General features: G+C 40.7%; 1 protein-coding gene across 3 annotated transcripts in view; it reads right to left on the minus strand.

The window, feature by feature from the left end:
• Positions 1-20,073, minus strand: part of GALNT18 (polypeptide N-acetylgalactosaminyltransferase 18) — a 228,942-nt gene extending 208,869 nt beyond the window's left edge. The window contains exons 1-3 of one of the 3 annotated variants that reach the window (XM_027736816.2): positions 20,002-20,073; positions 19,710-19,846; positions 18,428-18,694 (exon numbers count right to left, since the gene is read on the minus strand). In XM_027736816.2, coding sequence (XP_027592617.1) covers positions 18,428-18,662 — 235 coding nt within the window. In that variant the 5' untranslated portion in view covers positions 18,663-18,694; positions 19,710-19,846; positions 20,002-20,073. Of the gene's footprint in view, positions 1-18,427; positions 18,695-18,839; positions 19,117-19,222; positions 19,286-19,709; positions 19,847-20,001 lie in introns of those variants that run through there. The other 2 variants (XM_027736824.2, XM_027736806.2) reach the window with 2 other exon arrangements.
• Positions 20,074-20,675: the final 602 nt, after the last annotated feature.

The raw sequence follows: 20,675 nt of genomic DNA on the forward strand, positions 1-20,675 counted from the left end.
CATAAAAAGTTGTTCTGCAGAAGAAACACAGCACCTTCCTTGCACATCTTTATTTCTTATTTACTAATTTAAAGGTATAAGGTGGTATTCCTTGTGAAACGTAAAGCAAGAAAAGGAACTTCATCCAAACTGGTGACAGAAATGAACACCACAAAGGCCCCAGTCCAAACGTGCCCACGTGTCACAAGGTCAACTGGCATTTTACCAAAGCAATTAACAGATAATTTGAGCACAAACAAGAGGAGATAAGTATGTCCTCTGACAAACAAGGTTTCTAACAAAAATAGCAAAAGAATTTCCATTATGGAAGCAAAAAAATGCACTTATTAAAAATGTAACAGCACTTATCTTCCTTCTGCAAACATTCTTTCAGCAATTCTCTTCATTGCAGAAGGTCCCAAAGAGTGTCAAGTTTCTGTTCTTTTTCAGAAAAAAATATTCATACACAAGCTGATTACAATAGATCCCAAACACAATTTGCCATGTAAATATAATGACTGATTGAATTTGACAAGCCTCCTTCTAGAACAGTAAACACTGAAGCCTTTGTTTAGGGATATTAATTAGTTCGGTGAGCTCAACGTGTCACCTGTGCCAGAATGGAAGAAAAATCATCCCCACGTGCTGGTAGAACAGCCACCAGTCATATCAAAAGGAGGCAGGACCATTAATTGAAAGAATTACTCTAGATCCCAGTTATTCAAAGTGGCAGGCTTTCACCAGAAGCCCATCTTTCCTGTAACTTATCACTCCATTAGCAGTTAGCTCATGATCCTGCAATAATGATCCTGCTCTGATGGCTGTGGAGGCCCAAACGGAAATCTGGAAGAGCTTTCTGCAAACTGAGAACTGCAAATCCAGGCAGATGTTATAGTTGCCCTCCAGACTGGCTCAGGAGCCTGCATATGCTCCTCAATATAAAGACAATGTTGACTACACTGAGAATATTTTTATGTCCTGTAAAGCTGACCTTGAATTAAGAAGAATTAGAAAACATAGATGGCAGAGAATTGTACACCAAAATCCTTAACTGCAGCTTGACCTTAAGTTAATCTTACTGACATTCTTACTTTCCTCTGCTCAGTGGCAAAGAACATTAATGAAGATTTGTTTTCAAGTTGAGGTTTCTGTAGAACAGCAAATGATTATGTAAAAATCAAATGGCTAACTTAAGTGGTGAATTTAGTGCTCTGAAGGATGCCAAAATGGCATCCTGAGCTATCAAATGCTAACTTCTCATAGGAGGGTATCATACACGCTGAGCAAATAGGAAAAATCTTCAGATGGTGAAAGAAATTATCCTCTGTGAATTCAAACATTGAAAATTTTATCTATCATGCCCACCTAGGACCACAACGTGAAGCTTTGCAAGACACAAAAAAAATAAGGTACCTAATTATTATGGTAGCTGTTCTACCTTCTAAAGTGATACATCTACACATTCCTACAGCAAATCATATGCTTTATAAAGAATTTTGCACTGAACAAAGATTTTTTCCAAAGTCTTTTGAAGTTTGCTATCTGTTAGATGTATGTTTTTACACAGCTATTACATATAGACATATACTCACACATATAAACATTCACGAGGGCTTCACAGCAGCTTCTGCATAAAATTATTCATTCTACCAGGCTAATATTTCGCTGTCTCACTCCCAGAGGTGCTCAATTCTAACCTCCACTGCACTTCCCAGTCACAACTTTTGAAAGATCATATGATCCCTTCAAGCTGAGCAAAATGGACAGTCAGCTCCGAGGATGTTCTGTCGCTGATAAGTGTCGGAACGGCCAAAGCGACACAAAAAAAAAGGTTCCAGTAAAGTTTATTCCAAGAAAAAAGCAGGGACCGCCGGGGCTGCTGCGCAGCCCCTTAAGTACAGTTTTTGAACACACGTAATGCACATGGATAGGACAGTTCAAACTTTCACACCAGAATTCTTACAGCTAATAGGTGCATTTTCTAAACTCTACTTTCTCACAACAACTTTGCTCTTTCTCAAAACAGCCGAGTTCTTTCCCACAACAGTCCCGAGCACCTGCTCTTATTTTTCTCTCATGTTGATGTTCTTCCCAACCACTCTCGTTCAAAACAGGTCCTTGTTCTCATGAGACAGTGCTCCTGTTCTCATGAGACAGTGTTCTCTGTTCCCACAGGACAGCTTCTTCAGGGTGCATCAGTATGTTGTCAGGATCAGGGCCTCCATTTTCAGTCCTCTCTTTTCAGTCCATCTCAGGGGTATACTTTGATCTGGTCAACATCTATTGCTTCATCAGTATGTGCCAAGGTGCCGACAGACCCGCTGTCACCCGTGACAATGTTCTGCACAATATATGAAAATAACACAGGACACTGCCTGTCTCATTTATTAATACTGCTGCTAATTTTGCTGTGTCCCAGTTTTTTGGCCATCTGCAATCAGAATTCAGCTCAGCTGATGAAAAAAGCAAAGATGTTGCACTACAGAGTAGGACACTGCAGTCATATCAGGAGAATGAATAGTCCCATTTCTGCCCAGGAATTCTTCCCAAGAGCTTAGGAAGTGCCTAGGACATGATTAAATAAATGAGATCGCTGAGCACAAGAGCAGATAATGCCAGTTTTCCTCTGGACTTATTTCTGGGATTACATGAGCTCTTTTGAAGATTTTGCAATGTTTAGGAAATTATTGGGAGCAGGTGAGTGTTCTTTTCCATGTACATTCTCTGATGGCAAATATTAATAAATGCAGGTTTTCAATTTGCACAAGGAGAGTACCTAGAGTGTCTCCCTCTATTACCTGTGGGAGACTCATATGGATATAGTTATTTCCAAGATTTTAAACCTCTGATTACATCAATTTGACTACTAGATTTCAAAGTTACAAGAAAGGTAGACTGAGTGCTTTCTTACTAATTCAGATCCAGAAGTAAAAAAATGGAAAGTTCATGTCATAACCCAGTATGTATTCGATTCCTCCTTTTAATGCCAACGTTACTGGTAATAATTTTAAGCTATTACATACTAACCAAAAATCTATTGTGTGAATTCCTCAGAATTTGTATTAGCTGGTCTTTCACCTCCAATTCTCTTAATAGGAATAGCTACATAGCATGGCAATACAGTACATTTCATAGCATGGCAATACATACAACTTTCAAATTCAAGATAAAATTAGTATATTTGAAGTCAATGAATAAGGAAACATTGAATGTGAACTGGCCATGGGAAGACACACCTCCACTAACAATGGAATTTTAACACACTGTTGACACAAGCTCTGAATTTGTCCTAGAAAGCAACAATATTTACTGCAAATGTCAGCCCTTGCGCTCTGGAGAAAAACCACAATTATGTAGATTCAATCACTACTGAGACACAGTTCAAGCAGTGGCTGAGGCAGAAGGACAAGTACAGAGTTGGGCTAACTGTGTGCCATCTACTGATAGCCACCAACTTCATAAACTACATGCCCATCTTCTGCGACAAGGAAACCACTCCTCTCCTTCTGGAGTGACACCTCTGATCCTGAATGATTTAGTCTAAGACAAACCAAATATCTGCCTGTAAACAGAAAGTTCCTCATTGCATTTCTAAATAGTAGAAAAGCACTTCAATCTAGCATTTCATGACATCACAGTTGCCCAAGGAAGCGTCAACATCCTTCAAGTAAGTTTTAATTTTTCTTTTTCATTTTAAAATATATTATGGACTATCTATCAGTATATTCACATACACATACCTAGGATAGGGAAGAATAGCACTGCAAATGGTGTAACTATCAGTGTCTCACTCATCTGAATTGTACCACCAGTAAAACAGGTGGGAAAACTCTGAGGTATTGCCTTAAGCAATTTAAGAGAACTTCTTTTTGCCCTCAGAAAGGTAACACACATTAAAAGATGTTAAGTGGTTGAGGCTTCACAGTCCCTCCCTTGACAAAAAAAATTTCAAAACATATCGAAGAGACCTACAGAAATGGGAATTACAAGGGTTTTTTTTAAATCATACTGAAAGCCTGTTTCTCTGACAGCCATGCATTTTGTCATCATTTCTAATTGGTAGGTTTTTACTCCCACTGTCTACTGATTTGACTGCACTTTTTGTGTCAGGTAAAAGGCAGTGCCTAAAACATGTCAAGACAATCAAGAGCCAATTGAAAATGTACATATAAACAAACAAATTCATTCAAGAAGTTGCATCCACTGATCAGCTGGGAAAACAGCCTGCATTCAGACCTTGGAGCCTTGGTTACAAGAGGTCTACACGGGGCTTCAAGACCAAGGCATTCAAAGAATGGCATTCTTCAAGAAGTAGAAAGGAAGCATGTAGGACAAACAGGATGCTTCCAGACTTTTGGAAAATGAGTTATAACAAGAACATAAGGAGACTAACCTCACCTTCTGGGGATTTTTTAGTAAAGTGGATCAAGTTGATGGAGAAAAATGAAATTTCATTCCCACTTACGCTATTTTGCATTATAAGCACTCATTGAAATTTGGCTAATTACCTAGTTTAGCATACTCTTTTAGCAGTCATTTAGTCGATTTTCAAAAATCTCTTTCAAAGAGGCAGGCAGCATGGGAATTCCTACACATTTGTAACAGACACCCCATGACTGAACTTATCTTTTCCTAACCACTTTTATCTGTAAGTTCCCAAAGTCCACTAGCTGAAAACTTCTAACTTATTATGAGACAGGTTCACGTGTTTATATAGTAAGGTTAATATAGGGGTAAAAAAAAAAACACTCTTAGAAAACAAAGTAAGATATTAGCTGAGTTTGGCAAAATGGAAAAAAAAAAGAAGAAAAAAAGGAAAAGGAAGTCATGCTCTTCACTGGGCCATAAGCACATCCTGCCACATGGCACTGCTGCAGTATTTTAAACTATTAAATTTTCAACCAAACTCTAATTGTTTGACGGCAAACTTGTCTGTATCACTACCCATTTTAGTTTATGTTTTGGGTTTGGAGCTACTAAGGCAAGTTAAAACAAAAACACTGTTCGATATGAGACATCTTAAAAACACACATCCTGCTCAGTGCTGGGAAAAGGAATGTGGCCAAAACACAGCTGCCAATTATCCTACAGGTAACTATTGCAACTGATACTTATTTTATCCACTTAAGAGGTATGTAAGGCTTCCCCATAAGGGTGTGCAGTCCAGCCAGAAGAAACTCCCTACAGAGAAGAAGCATTTGGGCTTCTTTTATCTTCCTCCCTAAGAAAAACCTAAAAATTACAGTTTATCATATTCAAATTTTAGTCTTGAGAAAATTATTGAGCTCCCTACACTTCATGTATGGAAAAGAAGGGCATGAGTATGACTTCAGAAAGTTGCCTTTTCATTTTTTTTTTTTTTTTATCTAAAAGACACAGCTACTCATTCTGATGAAATAAACAGGGCTTCTTGAGTTTGTTTTAATATCAGTGAAGAGGGTATCTTTTCCCCACTTTGTGATGAATTGGCCCTTCTAGGTAAATTGCTCAAATAAACCCTGCTTGTTGGATGATAATTGAATGAGCTTGGGGAATTTTGACAGTTCCAGGTGTCGAGAAGTTGGGAGAAAACAACATCTGTTCTCATCAAGTAGCAGAAAGGCAAATTCAAAGTCACTCTTAATAAATTTATAGCGTGAATATTAAACAGAGAGCAAAAGAGATACGTTAAAAATTAATTTTTTAAAGTAAAATTATACTTTTTTATTAGCTGAATGTAGCAAAGCTAAACTGCTACATCCGACATTGTTGTTTTATCTTTTTTTTTCTATCATACCTTGCACTGTCACAATTTGTCACTGTGGCTAAAACACTCACATTCTCTGCACCACATTCACTGTATAAACAGCCAGACAATTACGTGGTGCACACTGACATGCAAGAACAGCCTGGCTGGCTGGGTGCTAGCTCAGCACAAGTTTTAAAAATAGACAGGCAGCAGAGAACACACTGTTAAGTATTTGCCATTGCCTGTAATTTGTCATGGTATTTTACATAACTCCTGTAATAATTACATTATCTTTTATACTTGTGAATACTTTAATTCTTCCTTTCCTTCCCCATCTTTATGCTTCAGACCCGGTTGCTGACACGGGGAAGGGGAAAAAAGTATCTCCACCGATGTGAGGTGAGGAAGAGCCACCCTTCCCAACCCCGACCTGGCCTGTGGGTATCCAGGGCAGAATTCTGGGGCAGCAGAGGGGACAGAGAAAAAGCATTACTGCTTTTTATACTGTTCTGCACAGAGCATTCCTCTCCCTTCCAAGCTCCACAATACCTCAGATGTACGAATAACTGCAGCATGGCAATGACAGCAATTTATGGGAGTCCAGCAGAGAGAAGATTTTAGAGCAAGAACTTTGAGTACGTTCATGCTGACTGAGAACTCCATCCAAGGCCCTTCTATTACATTTTTTCTGTGGGAAGAACGTAGTCTAAAAAAAAAAAAAATAATAATAATTTAATACCTCTCAATATCTTAAGGTTTTTAATGTAAGGAAAAATCTCAAGACAGAACAGCCACTACCAGGACTTCCATGTTCTCGCTTTCAAACAGAGACCTCACACTTTTATTTTAGTAGCAGACAGAGTGTAAATGCACAGTGCCTGCATAGATGACTTTACTACTTAAGGTTTGTCTTAACTGGACAGTTAAAATGATAATCCAGTTGCTGGAGAAGCAAATATCCAGAATTACCTTCCACTGAATCTGTATCAACACACATAGTATCAAGCAACCCTTTTCTGTTCCATCTTTCCCTAGGGCAGCTAATTGACTTTTTTAAGGAAGTGACATGGCATTCTCACCTGGCAAAACCAGCCACAAAAGCCAGGCTAAATGTAAAAGTTTTTGTCTTAACCCGTCAAGAAACTTATTCCCTGTGGTTGACCCAACACTTGCAAACATACTGAGTTCTTATTCCTGTTATCAACTTCAGCACAGCCACTGACACCCCAAAAGCTGCTCACACAAAGGTCTTTGTGTTAAAGTGTAGTCAGAAAGTCACTGGTGAGTATAAGAAGGCATAATTAAAAAAATATCACTCTTCACGCTCACACCAGTTTCACATTTACCACCTCATGATATTGGCAAAACTTGGGGCTTGGGGATTACTCTGTAACCTGCACTTAAATCCACTCAGTCAGTGACTGTGGTCAGTGTAATTCACTGCTGACAGCCACACAGAGGGGACTTTGGGCTGAATGGCTGATTATCCATCAATCCCTGTAAAACGGATACAGGTGGTAAACTCACAGCCACGTGGGACTGTGTGTGTAGTGATACTTTTACACTACATCATCTGGTACCTCTGCTGTTTTGCCACAGTCAACATCTTTCTCTCTCCATAGTGTGAAAATAATATTGGTATTTCACCAAATATTGCAACCTTTTGCCACACTATAAGAGAAGCTTTTCTTTTCCTCTTTGTCTCAGAACACAGTCTTTGAAATATAGAAATAGAACACAGTCTTTGAAATAGAAACAGTCTTTGAAATATATTTAGACTAAACTTTTTTTTTTTAATGTTAATTTTCAGGAATGTTGCCAATCCATTTTTAGCAGACGGTTTGCTATTTAATATCTCTAGGCAAGGCAGAAAAGCTTTAATCAATAGCATCAAAAGCAATGTTGAGAAATTACGAACAATTTCACAAAATCAAAGGCATTTCCTACACATTGTCAAGCAGACAAAAACATATTGACATGTTGTTACTGCAAGGAGATTAGGAATGTTTCCCACATTACAACACTGAATTTCCTTTTATGTGTTTGTCTCCAGGTTTCCCCATAACAAGGAATTTTACTCTATCAAAAATTTAGAAATTCTCCAACAGTAGCTAAATTATGAAGAAAGAGAAACCAGGGCTGAGAGGTTAAAAATCTACCCTGAAGAATCAGGAGGTACAACATAAAAAGCTTTACCTTTTGCTTACTTCTTCAAATGAGAAATCAATAGTGTGGCTCCCAACCCTTCCCGTGGCCCAGCATTCCACCTGCTCCTGCAGCAGTCAATCATCTGGAAAACAGTCTCCACTAATAAGTGACAAAATGTGCAGGGCTCACTCTGGCCACCAGCTATTACTCAATTACCACAGAGAGCACTAACAACTGTCTGAAAGCCTGATTCTAACACACTTCAGGCAATACTTCTGTCCTTTGCATTTCCAGGCTGCAGGAGCCTGTTCCTGGTGCCACCACACTGAGATGTTATGCAAACACACTCACACTTGCTCTAATCAAACTCTTGCTTCAGCACTTGCATTATCATTTACAAATTCTTCCGTGTCAGTCCACATCAGGGAATGGGGAAGCCCCTTCCCACCTTCAAGACAAGACATAGAGATACTTAGTTTAACCATTAAAAGCATGTACATACATTTATATAGTGATACAGAGAGGATATTTTTTATATATTAAATATGTGTATATATATTTACATATTCTTTTTCTTGCAAAATTTTTCTCAGCACTTAAATGAGAGTAGCAGAAGATGCTTTTAAATTATTTTTATGTATTTTTATGTAAGAAAGACATAAGCTATGTGGAAAACTCACGTGTGTTTATAGAATTGCATTTATATTAAGTTCAGCAATAAATCAATGAGATTAAAAAGTTTCTGTACCAAAAGCATTCCTGTTACAACGCCTGGGTTTGGAGAAATGAAAGCTTCAAGTGGGAACAATGGATTCAAACATAAGTCTTTTGTTGTCACTTTGCTACTTCTTTTCCTGGTCTTGCTACTTTCAGTATCTAAATTCACCAGTCTTCTTGGTGTCATGTACAGCTTTATACATCTCTTTGGAACTTGAGGGAGATTTCTTTTATTGTTGGTTTGTTTGTTTTATATCTAACAGTTTCAAATTAATTTTAAATTCACACAGCTTTACAACCATGTGAAAATATTAGCTAAACACACGCTTGAAATATCTAATTCAGTTACATCTAAGTTTAATGATGTCATAATCCTTTATGGCTGACATCATGCTGTAAAGTCACACAGTACTAATTCTACTGCCTCTGGAAAAACAGGATCAAAAGAAGAACACACAATAATATTGGAGACCAATGCCAATACAATTTTGGTTCCAGGACCAGTATCTTGCTTGTGATATTCTGATTGTATGCAAGCAAAATATTTTTTACTTCATTAAAACACCACACATGTTTTAGAAGATCCATATAAACTAAGTCAAATAGATTTAAGTCTTCAATTTCCTAATACTTGAGTTGGTTTTAATTAGCAAGCAAATATTTGTAGTAATTTACTAGATGTTAAACTGGATTTGGGAGTGACAAGAAAGCAAAAAAGGCTTTCAGAAGAGAATCAAAAATGGTGCATAGCTTTTTTCCACTCCATGGAAATTCAATAGCACCAGTTTCAATTACACTAGTGGAAACTCCATAGTTTCCACTCAATAACTGCAGTTTCATATTAACTAAGAAAGGATAAAACATTCAGGTATTCTTGGGCAGCCTGTAGCTTTTCCTATACTTTTCTCCTTCCTGACCCTCCTCGTCCTCCAAACTGTTACACATGAAGTGAGCATGTCTTCTAATCAGAAATTCCATAGAAATTACGACATACTACTCCCACACCCTTTGCTTGAGCAACTTAAAATATTCCTGTTAGCACGAGGAGCAGAGGCAAAGGCTGGCATCACGTAATCATTCAACATACAGCTGGTAAAATTACAAATACCTCAGAGAAAGGCAAATATATAGAACAAAGTTATTTTAAAATCTATTCTGTGCTCTGCTCTGCAAGCCCTATTTATTCTGTGCACAGAGAAATCCCAAAAGGCATTTTCTCCAACCATAACTTCATCGTAATGATAATCCTGTAATGGATGAGTACAGACTCACTGAGTCTGCTGAGCTTGAAAAGTTTATGTGAGTTTTTCTTTTACCTACAGCATGCCAAACCTTCTTGCAAAGCCTCTGGCAAGTCATAGCTTGATGCAGAAAGGAAAGCTTCAAAGGAATTTGAATCTACCATGAAAGCAGGGACAGGTAATTCTCTGCATTAGTTGGATGATTCATGAAAGATATCTTTAGCTAGATCCAGATTACATATGGGCAAGTAACACAGTCTAAAAATCTATATTATCTCCCTAAAATGAAGACTGGAATGATCATTTATCTATGAAGAAAAAAAAAACAAAACAGAAATACTAACTTTTTCTTATACTCTTCAGAAAGCTGCTTATAGAAATCCTATTTTCTCAGAGATCACCTCTAACAGCTCTAATAAAAGGAAAATTCAAACATTCACATTTAAAATACATTTAAAATTGATTTAGGAGATAGGAAACGTCAAAACCAAAACTACTATAGGATTTCCATACCACCACTGACTCGATTCTCCTGACACAAGGTCACTGAGCTCACGAATTTTCAAGGCACAAGCAGAGAATTGGGCAATTATGTGGTATTTAAGATGTGCCAGTTACAACATGCATGTTGGGAGAGGTATCTGATCTGTTACTTCAGGGCTCGTGTCAGTCTCAGATTTGCGTCAGTGGGGTCTGACAAGATCTACGGTAGGAGAGCAGATGTGGCTACTGCACCACTCTGCAACATTTGGCTGCTGCGGGATTCACACGCTCTCTGGGCTGTTACTAACAGGAGGAAAGACCTTCTGTCTGATTCATCTGAGCAGCTCCAGCAGTGAGTCAAACCTGCCACCAACAGTCTGTATAAATTTGGTCATATCAATTCTCTGTTTCCCTCTCCTCTGCCCAGCTCCTGCAGACCTTATTCACAAAAGAGCTCCGAGTCAAGGGTTCCACTACACATTTGTATGGCACTGGTCACAAGACAGCTGGGATTTCAGCTACCTGCCACAGTGGTGTTGTCAGGGAAATACTGAATTTTAAAAATCATCCAGTTTAAGTAGTGAATATAAGTAAGAATCCATCACAGACTTGAGAAGACACATTCTGGCATTTTAAAGGCAGAGCACCTCAAGGTAGCAACTTGGACCCTCCATCTTCATGTTCTTAAAAAAGAAATTAGAATATCCTCATTTGCTAATTTTCAAAGCCAAGTAAAGGAGATGCTGGAGAGCTGTGATAATTACCATCAGGGCTTCAGCTCCTAAACTTCTCTGCCTTTCCCTCAGGAAACTCAGGATAACATGTTAAAATAGCACCTTGGTTACAAAACACCTGTTGAGCAGAGAAAATTTGCTGAGAAAACAGAAACGATGTTGTTGCACAGAGAACACGTGCACTGCACAACTGTGGTAAGGATAGATTTAGGTAGAGGTAACAGCAGCATGAAGTCAGAGCATTAAGGTTCAGGTACCTGAGAATTTCAGTGTCTATTTAGCGTATCTGTCCACAATGTCCCACCAAACAGCCTCTTACTGAGCTATTCATTAAGTTCCTAAAATTAAGGAGCCCAGAACTTTCTAAAGAGGCTAGACTGGAAGGCCAGGGGCTGCACAGAAAGGTACCTCCACAGATGATGGGAGTGCCATTGGACTTTGACCATCATATGGCTTGTGGAACAAAATAAGGAAGATTAGAAGACATTTTTAAATTAAAAAAAAAAAAGAAAAAAAAAAGAAGAATTAAAAGGAAAATAACACGGCAGACAAATGAAAAAGGATTCATCTCAGAGGAAGTACAACACAATATATGGTTAGATTTCACTTTCACATTAGACAGACATTTCATATCATTAACTGTGGACCAGTAAATTCCTTCAGTAATTGTCAGTCACACAGTATCTGCTCTGGACTCAGGAACAATTCCAAGACTCCACAGCACACTGTACTGAGCCCAGTCTCCGATCTCCAGGCCAGGCATGGCTAATGACAGTCTTATGGCTGTAAAAATGGGGACAGCCATTAACCAGCCAAAGAGGATTCATGTCCCATTGTGTCCCTTGCCACATTCCATACATTAACAGCTCATGATCAGGTTCCTGGGTTGTTCTAATGACAACCAAGGATTCCCCATCATCCTCAGGAGGCAGCTAAGCCATTTTCACAACTGCCACTGCCAAATATTTGCTTTGTTAAATCACTGTAGATTTTCTTTACACATAACACCTCTAACATTCAGGTGGATAATATCATCTTATCCCATCATACCTCAGCTTATGCATGCATCCACAGCATAATGCTGATGAGACCTTTCTATTGAACACAGAATTAGAGTAAACTGCTTCAGGAGCTTGTCACAGGCAAGGGAGCAATGTTTGGTAGAGACAGGAGACACCTTCAACCTTTCAGCTCTGGAGACAATGGAGAAAGGACAGAGCCCATGCCAGGTTCAGTGGTAAACAAGTGGCTGCAGTCTCTTTCTACAATATAGCAGAAAGTCTGAACTTGCAGGTCCAGTTTTGCATTTTAGGCCCTGAGAGAAGTCACACCTGCTGCTCTCCCTGCCTGCCCTTGCATGCACAACAGTTAATTGTCAGACCACAATCAACCCCAGGCCATGCTACGCCCAAGTCAAAGATTTGACTCCTGAGGCTGATTTTGCCATCAGAGAGCATGACACCAGGACCAAGCTGATCTCACACATTATACACAATTCCCACCAGCTATGCACAGGGCTTGCTTTGTGTTATTTTTCACATGTATTTATCTATATTTTGGTCATGTAGATAAAATCACTTGTTAGTACTAAAATGGGCATAACAAGGCAGCAGAAAGTCACAAGAGCTCAGCTGGAATCTCTGCACGGCTTCAGGCTCCTTGTGCCAACCTGAGCAACGTTCTCCAAAGTGACACCCAGGCCAGCAGAAATGAATTACTGAGCTGAGTCCAGAACCTTAAGCAGAGCAGCACTGCCCATCCCTGCACAGGCTCTACTTCACCTGCTCACAGACTGCAGTACACACCCTTTCCACTGAAGCTGTGCCATTATGCAGAGATAACAAACGTCAATAGAAATGAACTTTTCCAGAGAAAAGGCAAAATTTTCTAGCTTAGCAATAAGAGAACTTGTGGAGGGCATGGAAGTCTGAGCTTCCAGCTGCTGCTCCTGATTAATTTTTTAAATTTGGGTTGAAGACTTTCATGTGAACTACAAAAAATGTCTTGATTGAAGGAAACAGAACACAGGTCAATCCCCTTCCTAACTATAAAGCTACTATTCACTGTGACTTTTTAGCCAAATAAAACTTTTCCTGTTCCTGTCAAAAGAAAAGATGTCAAATAAACCTGTCATGCCATTCCCATTGTATACACCTGAGGAATTAATAGAGCAATCTAGCTGACAATCAGGAAAAACAACAACAACAACTCATTCTGAAAAAAACCCAACTTTAATCACTAAAAGAATCATTCAATATCCAGTAACAATATACAGTTACCATAATATGGCCAAACTACCACTCCTCAGTTTTGGCCACTGCATCCTAACCCTAGTAACATAAATCCTCAGTGGAAGAACCATCAAAAAGGTAATTAGAAGAGAACTAAAGATATTAAAAACACATAAAAGTTAACTTTCATAATGGTAATAATACATTATCAAGTTGTAGTCGACATAATCAACAACATTAAGTTTTCAGTAGATGGTCCTTGAAATACCTGTACCTCCAGCACTGCTTGAAAATTTACAGCAGAAATAACTATATTAAGGGGGTTTTTTTGTGCATCCATTCCTAAGCATGGAAAAACATGAAAGTTAAATTCAAATTAATCTGCACCGACATGCAGCAGTCTAGAATGACTTGAGAAGTCACAGCCTAAAGAGAAAAAATAATGGGATTAATCCTGAATGTCTTACATACGCAAGTAGTTGCTTCTCTTGCAATTAGTTACATTGGGACAGCAGGTCTCTCTGCTTGTACAGAGATGGGGAATATAGAACCCTCTGTACTGGAGCAAGAGCTGTGTGTTCTCAGGGCTGCTGTCTTGTGCTCCTTCGTTTCTCAGCAGAATAAATACACTGCAGCAAGTGATAAACATTCCTAATTGCTTTTGAGCTTGAGGGAAATAAACTGGGGGGATTTAACAATTAATTATTCCCAAAAGGAAAGTACCACAAGAGCAAGAGTCATTGTGGAGTGGCCATTTCAGTCCTGGTGAGCTGACTTTATGGAACCCAGCACAAGCGAGGCACAACAAAAGACATTCTTCTTTGTGTTTGAGATCAAGAACTAAAAGGTAAGTAACAAATACAGAATTACTCACCCAAACCTTTACATGGTTAAATTTTTAAACCTAGAATTTACATTGCTATATTTTTAAAATCTTTCCATGGCTAAAATTAAGAATGTGGATTGACTTAGTTCCCAAACCCAAAATATGCAATTGTTGAAAAGAAATCATTTCACCCTAACACCTGTCCAAGATGTAGGGAATGAATGAATCATACATTGGAGGTCTCTCCCTCCCCCAATTGACCAGAGGGTGATCAGATATCCAACTGTGGGATACCTAATATTAGCTCAAGTAAATCCACAGAGTAAATCATTCTAAGCAGCAGGTTGAGAAATAACACATACCACTGCTTTCTCACAAATTTTCCCAAATAAGTCCACACAGTGCCTGATATTTCATTGATGAAAACAGCTGCAGCAGCTCGCAAAGATGAAGGACCAAAGTCCTAGTACAACACAGATGTCTTTGTAACCATCCATTGATCTTAAATAAGAATTCAGCTGGTCCAGAAATGAACTGTGTGTTACAACTTTAACTTAGATCTACTCCATGTCTTAACTGCATGTAATTTAATAATTCTGTTAGGTCCAAAGAAGGTGGGGGTGAGGGGGGTGAATAAGAATGGGGAGGGCGAAGAAGCAAATTCACTTCACAGACTTCCCAGTCCACAATCTTTCAAAATAATGTCGGAATCGAAACATCATCTGATTAAAACTAGGGAGGCTGAAAAACACCGCAATGACATTGCATAACAAGACAGACAGGAGGGCGTGAATGAGGTGTTTTAAGTGATAACAGCTTAACTGCAGCTTAGCTTCTCAAGGAAAAAGCTCAACTCGCCACCTATGATGGCCTAAAGCGAGGCTGCAGAAAACAGCAAGTTTCTGCCTTCTTGCAACTGTTTGTCACTTCCTTGCTGTTACAAACTAAGTATCAGATTAAGGGCAGCCTGCTCCCTCATCTGAGTTCCAACTGCCCCTACGACTTAGGGCAAGTTTTTGGTGACAGAGCCAATGCACGATGCATTATGAAGATGAACAATGTGTTGTGATCTGTTTGAAGCACTCTTGTACTGATTTTAAAAACATGAGGGTGTTTGGGTTTTTTTGAACCAGTATGTTCCCTGTGAACTCAATAGAATGTAGTTTTTTCAAACAAAATTGAGAAAAACTGATTTCAAATCCTAGGTGTGAACCGCAGATATTTAATTTAACACTCATTAGCCCTAAAGTATACTTTCTGGAAACAAAGCTCAATGGTACTAGATAATTCTTGTGCCACACACCTTTGTTAGGCCTGAAAAGGACTGCATTTTGCATAAAGCTATCCATCTGGTCTTTCACTCAGTTTCTTTCACACACAAAAACACACACACAATTAATCTCAAAAAATACACCATCTTGTTTGCAAACTCAAAAGCAAGTGGAACCCAAAAGTTTCTGTCAGTGGGCTGCCTGCTAGCATAAAGCATATGCTTCCCACTAAAGATTTGGGGCGAGAGGGAGGAGAATCTTCTTCACATTCTCTGGGGAGCACTCAGATGTAATTAACACCACAATCACCACAACACACTGCCACAGAAAAGCATGCAGGTCATCATCACTGTAAAAAGGTAAAGTCACTTGACCAAAACCATCTTGTGAGCCGTGTCCTGCCAAGAGCCAAAAATTCATGATTCCCAGGCTTCAGCTGAAGGTCCAGTATCACGCTCCAGCTCCACAAGATACTTCTTTCTGTGGTCCATCCTGCTCAGCTAGACTGCAGTGCTGCCAATCCCTCCCCAAGCTGCCTACCCCAGGAGTCAGTATATGGGTGCATGACCCTGGAAATTTCTTTTCAGTCTGACACTTTTCTTGCCATGAAAATGGTTTTCTGTAAAAAATACTTAGTTTTAGAAAGCGTTTTAAACGAAGGCATGTCTTACTCCTTCTCCTCTCAGGACACTTGATGAAACATTTAAAGACTGCAATTTATATGCTAAAGGAATTCCCAGATGGCATCTAATCAAACAATTCAATCAGAAAACAAATTAAAATGAAATATTAGCGTAACCCCATGTGTAAAATGCAGCAGTTAAATCTCTCTGGTATTTTCAGGATATCCTATGGAATGTAATTCCATTACCCGTGCTAATTTCATGCCTGTTCAGCATTGCAGAACATCTGAGCTATTGAGACCTCTCTCCAACAGAAAAAAAAGAAGTAGTCCAAGGAAAAGTTTAATAGCAAACTACAGATAACCCTTATAACCTTGCTGAGAACCATTACAGCAGTTTGTTCACCCAATTTATGGCACCAAATCTCGAACTTATAACTTCTTAAAGATGACCTTCAAGCTCATCCTAAAACCGGTTAAACTTAGGATATTTCTTCCAATAATTTCAGTGAGTTTTGCACAATGATCCAGAATTCACAGCATCTCATACTGCTAAGCAAAATCTGATTGAAATAACATCCTGTTCTGCAGTATCTGCCGCAGGAATTCCTTGAGAACTCCAGTTGTCATGATTTCTCAAATAAAGTAGAGAAAATCCAGTCCGGGATACTGATCCGTGTTTTTTATTTTATTTATTTATCTTAAAGAGTGATTTCAATAAGTTAGGAGAAGTTTGTAAAGTTTATTTTTACCCCTAATATTTTAGTATCTATTACCAAACTGTTCACTTAATTAATTTTAAAAGACCCTCTTCAAGTTTCAAAGAAACATTATTTAAGGAAAATACCTTCTGGCTTAATTCATGCTATATTCTCCCCTGATTTAAGTATACCTTTTCCCTATTACTCTGAGAAGAACTATTGACCAAAGGCCAATATGGACATTGCTAGTTTCCCTGAAAATAAATAAGGATATTTGAGTTTCACGTCAACAAACCTGAAGGAGTTAGTTATGCTCCAGCCTCATAATGAAAGTCAACTAATGCTGTATATCTAACCAGAGCCTTTTGAAAAATCCCTGCCTTCATACATGCTTCCACAGTGCACTCCACTGGCACACAGACAAGAATACATTTCCTTTTAAAAATCCATTTCAGGAATCGAGAAAGACTTAAGGTCTGCATGAGAGAGCTTTAAACTTGCAGGAGCTGCTATAACCCATTCTCCAGAAGAAATTTACTCATTTAAGCAACATGACAAGACTATCTGAGGAATGAAGGCATATACAAAAGTAATGGTGATATGTCATATTTAAAAATACATTACTACAAGTCACAGAAAAGTAGCTGGGCTTTAATGGTGCTACAAAGTTATGTATATTGACAAGTGGGGAAGTCCCAATTCTTATGGGAATTGCCACTCTGCTTGCTCCACCTTATTCCCAGAAGACCAGTTGGCCAAAGCTGCTGGAAGCGAGCGAGATTCTTTGCACTGGTGATAGATATCCTTCACCACATGGTCTGCTCTCCCTTTTCAGATTTAGGAGAGACTACAATTGGGATTTGAACATTCACTGGAGGTTATGCAGAAGCAGAGAAAGATGGTCCCTCTAGATTTTGCAAGGGCCCTCACCTATCCACACCTTCAGCCTCCTTCCTATCCAACCCACTTAGCAGGCTGAGAGAATGATTCCATGCAGATGATGAAAATATAAAGGAAGGCACTAAGGATAACCCAGTAAAGCAAAAGTCATATAAAATCCCAAACTCCTAGGAAACAGTCATATTCTCCCCCTCTCCTTGCCCACTCAGCCCTTCTCCCAGAGCACCCATTAAAAGGAGATCAAATTAAAAGGCATTACACAATGAGAGATTGCCCCAGTTATAATCCCAAGAGGCTCCCAGTACTACACCAGCGCTGAGGGAAAACCTTCATCACACCCAGACGCACAGAGACTCAACACGGATTAGCAGAGTCAGGCTTAAAGGGGGAGGAGAACAAGAATTCCAGTAGCAGCAACCCATTTTAAAAAAGCAAAATAACAAATAAAAAAAAATAAATTAAAATTACGATAACAGCAAGATGGGAAGTGGGTCTTGGACGCTTGGACCCCCTACTTTAGCAGGACACAGGCAGGCAGGGAGCCGAGGTTTATTCCAGCGCCAGGCCGAGCCCAGCGCCCGGGGCCGAGCCCCCGCAGCCCCTCTCGCCCCGGCAGGAGGGAGGGGAGTGGGGCAGGTCCCCCCCCCCGCCCCCGCCGCTCCTCCGGCCGGGCTCCGCCGGGGATCCCACCCGCTCCGCAGGCTCCGGCTCTTCCGGGCTGGGGACGGCTCTGCCGATCGCGACAGGGATGTCACACGCACACACAGCGAACGCGGCGGGAGGGGATGGAGGCTGCACTCGGCAAGCGAGGGGAGGGAGGGAGAGCAAGCGGGGGTAAGGTGGTACCTTGGATGTGCTGCTTGATGACATTTTCCAAATGGTCCAGCCTTTCTATAATCCTTAAAGTGTCCCCTTTGTCTTCCTCTAACTTTTTTTCTGAGATCGGCTCCTGCACTTTCACATAAACACTGGCAATGTAGTTGGTGACCCAGCCCACGTACAGCAGGCAGACGATGTTAGTCATTCCACTCAAAATCACGCAAGTGGACACTAAAGTTTTGGTTTTCCTGGTGCACACCATCCTGAGATCCCTCCATATAGCTCCAAAAAATCCTGTGATCCAGAAAAGAAAAATAAACTGCGATGAAAATAAATCCTTTCCCCCCCTCTCCCCGAAACGGAGACCACTCAAAAGTCAGTAAATTTCCATGCAAGAAAAGTTCTCCAATCCACAGAATAAAAAATACTTGTCGCCTACCGAGAAGGAGAGGTGGGGGCGGGGAGGGCTGACAATTAGAATCCCGGGTTTGAGTACATTAGAATAGCTGAAACTTTGCGATGGCAGTGCCGACAGCAGACAGCGAGGCGTGCCAGCCGCCCGGCTGCCCGCTGCCTTCAGGCACCGCCTCCCGCCCCGGGCATCACGGACGCCGGCAGCCCAGTGCCCGAGCGTGGAAAACTTTGTTCCCTCCGACGCCGCTTCCCATCGCAACCGGCCGCGGCTCCAGACTCAGCCCTCGGGAGCAGCCGGGGGAGCGGGGCTCGCTCGGCCGCCGACTGACAGCTCCCCGCTCCAATGGGGAGCGGCTCTGGCGCGGGGGATGCGGGGCGGGCGCGGGGCGGGGATGCGGCGGGACCCACCTGCTCCTCGCACACACACGGAGGGGCGGCGGGGCCCCTCCTTCCCTCCCTGCCGTTCCTGCGAAGAATTCCCGGCGTAGAGAGGCAGAAGCAGCAGCCGCCGCTCGCTGCGAGGCGGACGCTGTGCGGCTCGGCCGGGAGAGCCGCGGCGGTGCTGGGATGGAATGGCTGGGATGGAATGGATGCACGGTCACGCCGAGAGTCGTCCATTTGCCTCGGGGGTGAAACCGGAGACGCGCCTCGGGCTCACCGGAGCTCGCGGTTCCCAGCGACCACCCACCACCGCGATGTGTTCGTCGTTCAGCCCCTTTGCGAGCCCGCTCCCCGGGGAGGTTGTATCGGTAACACCTAATTGTTGCTCTCACCCACACCAGCGAGCCCCAGCGTACACCCATCCACCGCCGCCCCCGCCCTGTACCCACGGGGATACACTATCAGAGTACATCCAGAATTAGCTTCAGTATCAGGGGCAGTATCACTAACTCACATTTTAGTTCAGCATATCCACGCTGCTTTCTTCTCTTCACCTTTTACATTACTTTTGGAAACACGCTAAAAAGGCAAGTTACTCTCAGTACGAAATCCCACTGATTTGAGAGAGGCATAGATGAATCTCTTCCATTCCTAAAAAAAAAAAAAAAAAAGGAGGGGGGACTTTTGCACTAAATGACATCGTTTTCTTTCAATAGTCCCAAGACAGAAATGTAAACAGCATGACCAGTATTAGAAACAACGAGGCACCTGCTAATTAACATACTAACATGATTTTAAATACTTACCCACTGAAAGCACGAGTATCAAATGCTGTGGATCATACTGCGCAGCCACTCTCCCACAACTGATCACACTGCCAGGGTTACCCTGTGTGCAGAAAGCACAGCAGGTACCAGGAATTACTACTCTGAAGCATAAATGTGAGCATTCAAACCCTGCAATACATTGCAGGGTACAACGTACATTAAATATCTTCAGAGAAGTGAAAGTAGACGGTTTGTCTTAGTGTTTGGGGTTGCTATTTTTAAATTAATTACAAGTAAAACCCCATATTCAAGAGAGAAGGCAGGCAACTATCCTGCCAAAAGCAGGATGGCTTCTTCCTTTCCATCAGTTGGTACTTCATAGAAACAGTAAAAACTATGAACACTCAGACACATACAAACCAGCAGCAATAGAAGCTGCAGTAAACTCTGCCAACAAAGCTGAAAAAACAAACTGCCTTCTCAGTCTTCTGAGCCTCTCTGAAAACTAGCAGAAATTTTGGCCAATTTAAAAGTACTCCTCCAGTGGCAACACTGAAGAAGGTGAGCCCAAGAGAACTCTCCTGGAAATTCAACTATATAACACAAGGTATTTGAATGGGAAACATATTTACATTTTAAGAAAAAATACTTTTAGTAATGCAAGGAAGTTTGCTAGAAAAACCAGTCAATGAACAAGTACAAGCTTTGTTTAA

This window comes from Pipra filicauda, unplaced genomic scaffold, assembly GCF_003945595.2.
Source record: "Pipra filicauda isolate LSUMZ 115617 unplaced genomic scaffold, ASM394559v2 scaffold26_size5592650_pilon, whole genome shotgun sequence".
Lineage (NCBI taxonomy): Eukaryota > Metazoa > Chordata > Aves > Passeriformes > Pipridae > Pipra > Pipra filicauda.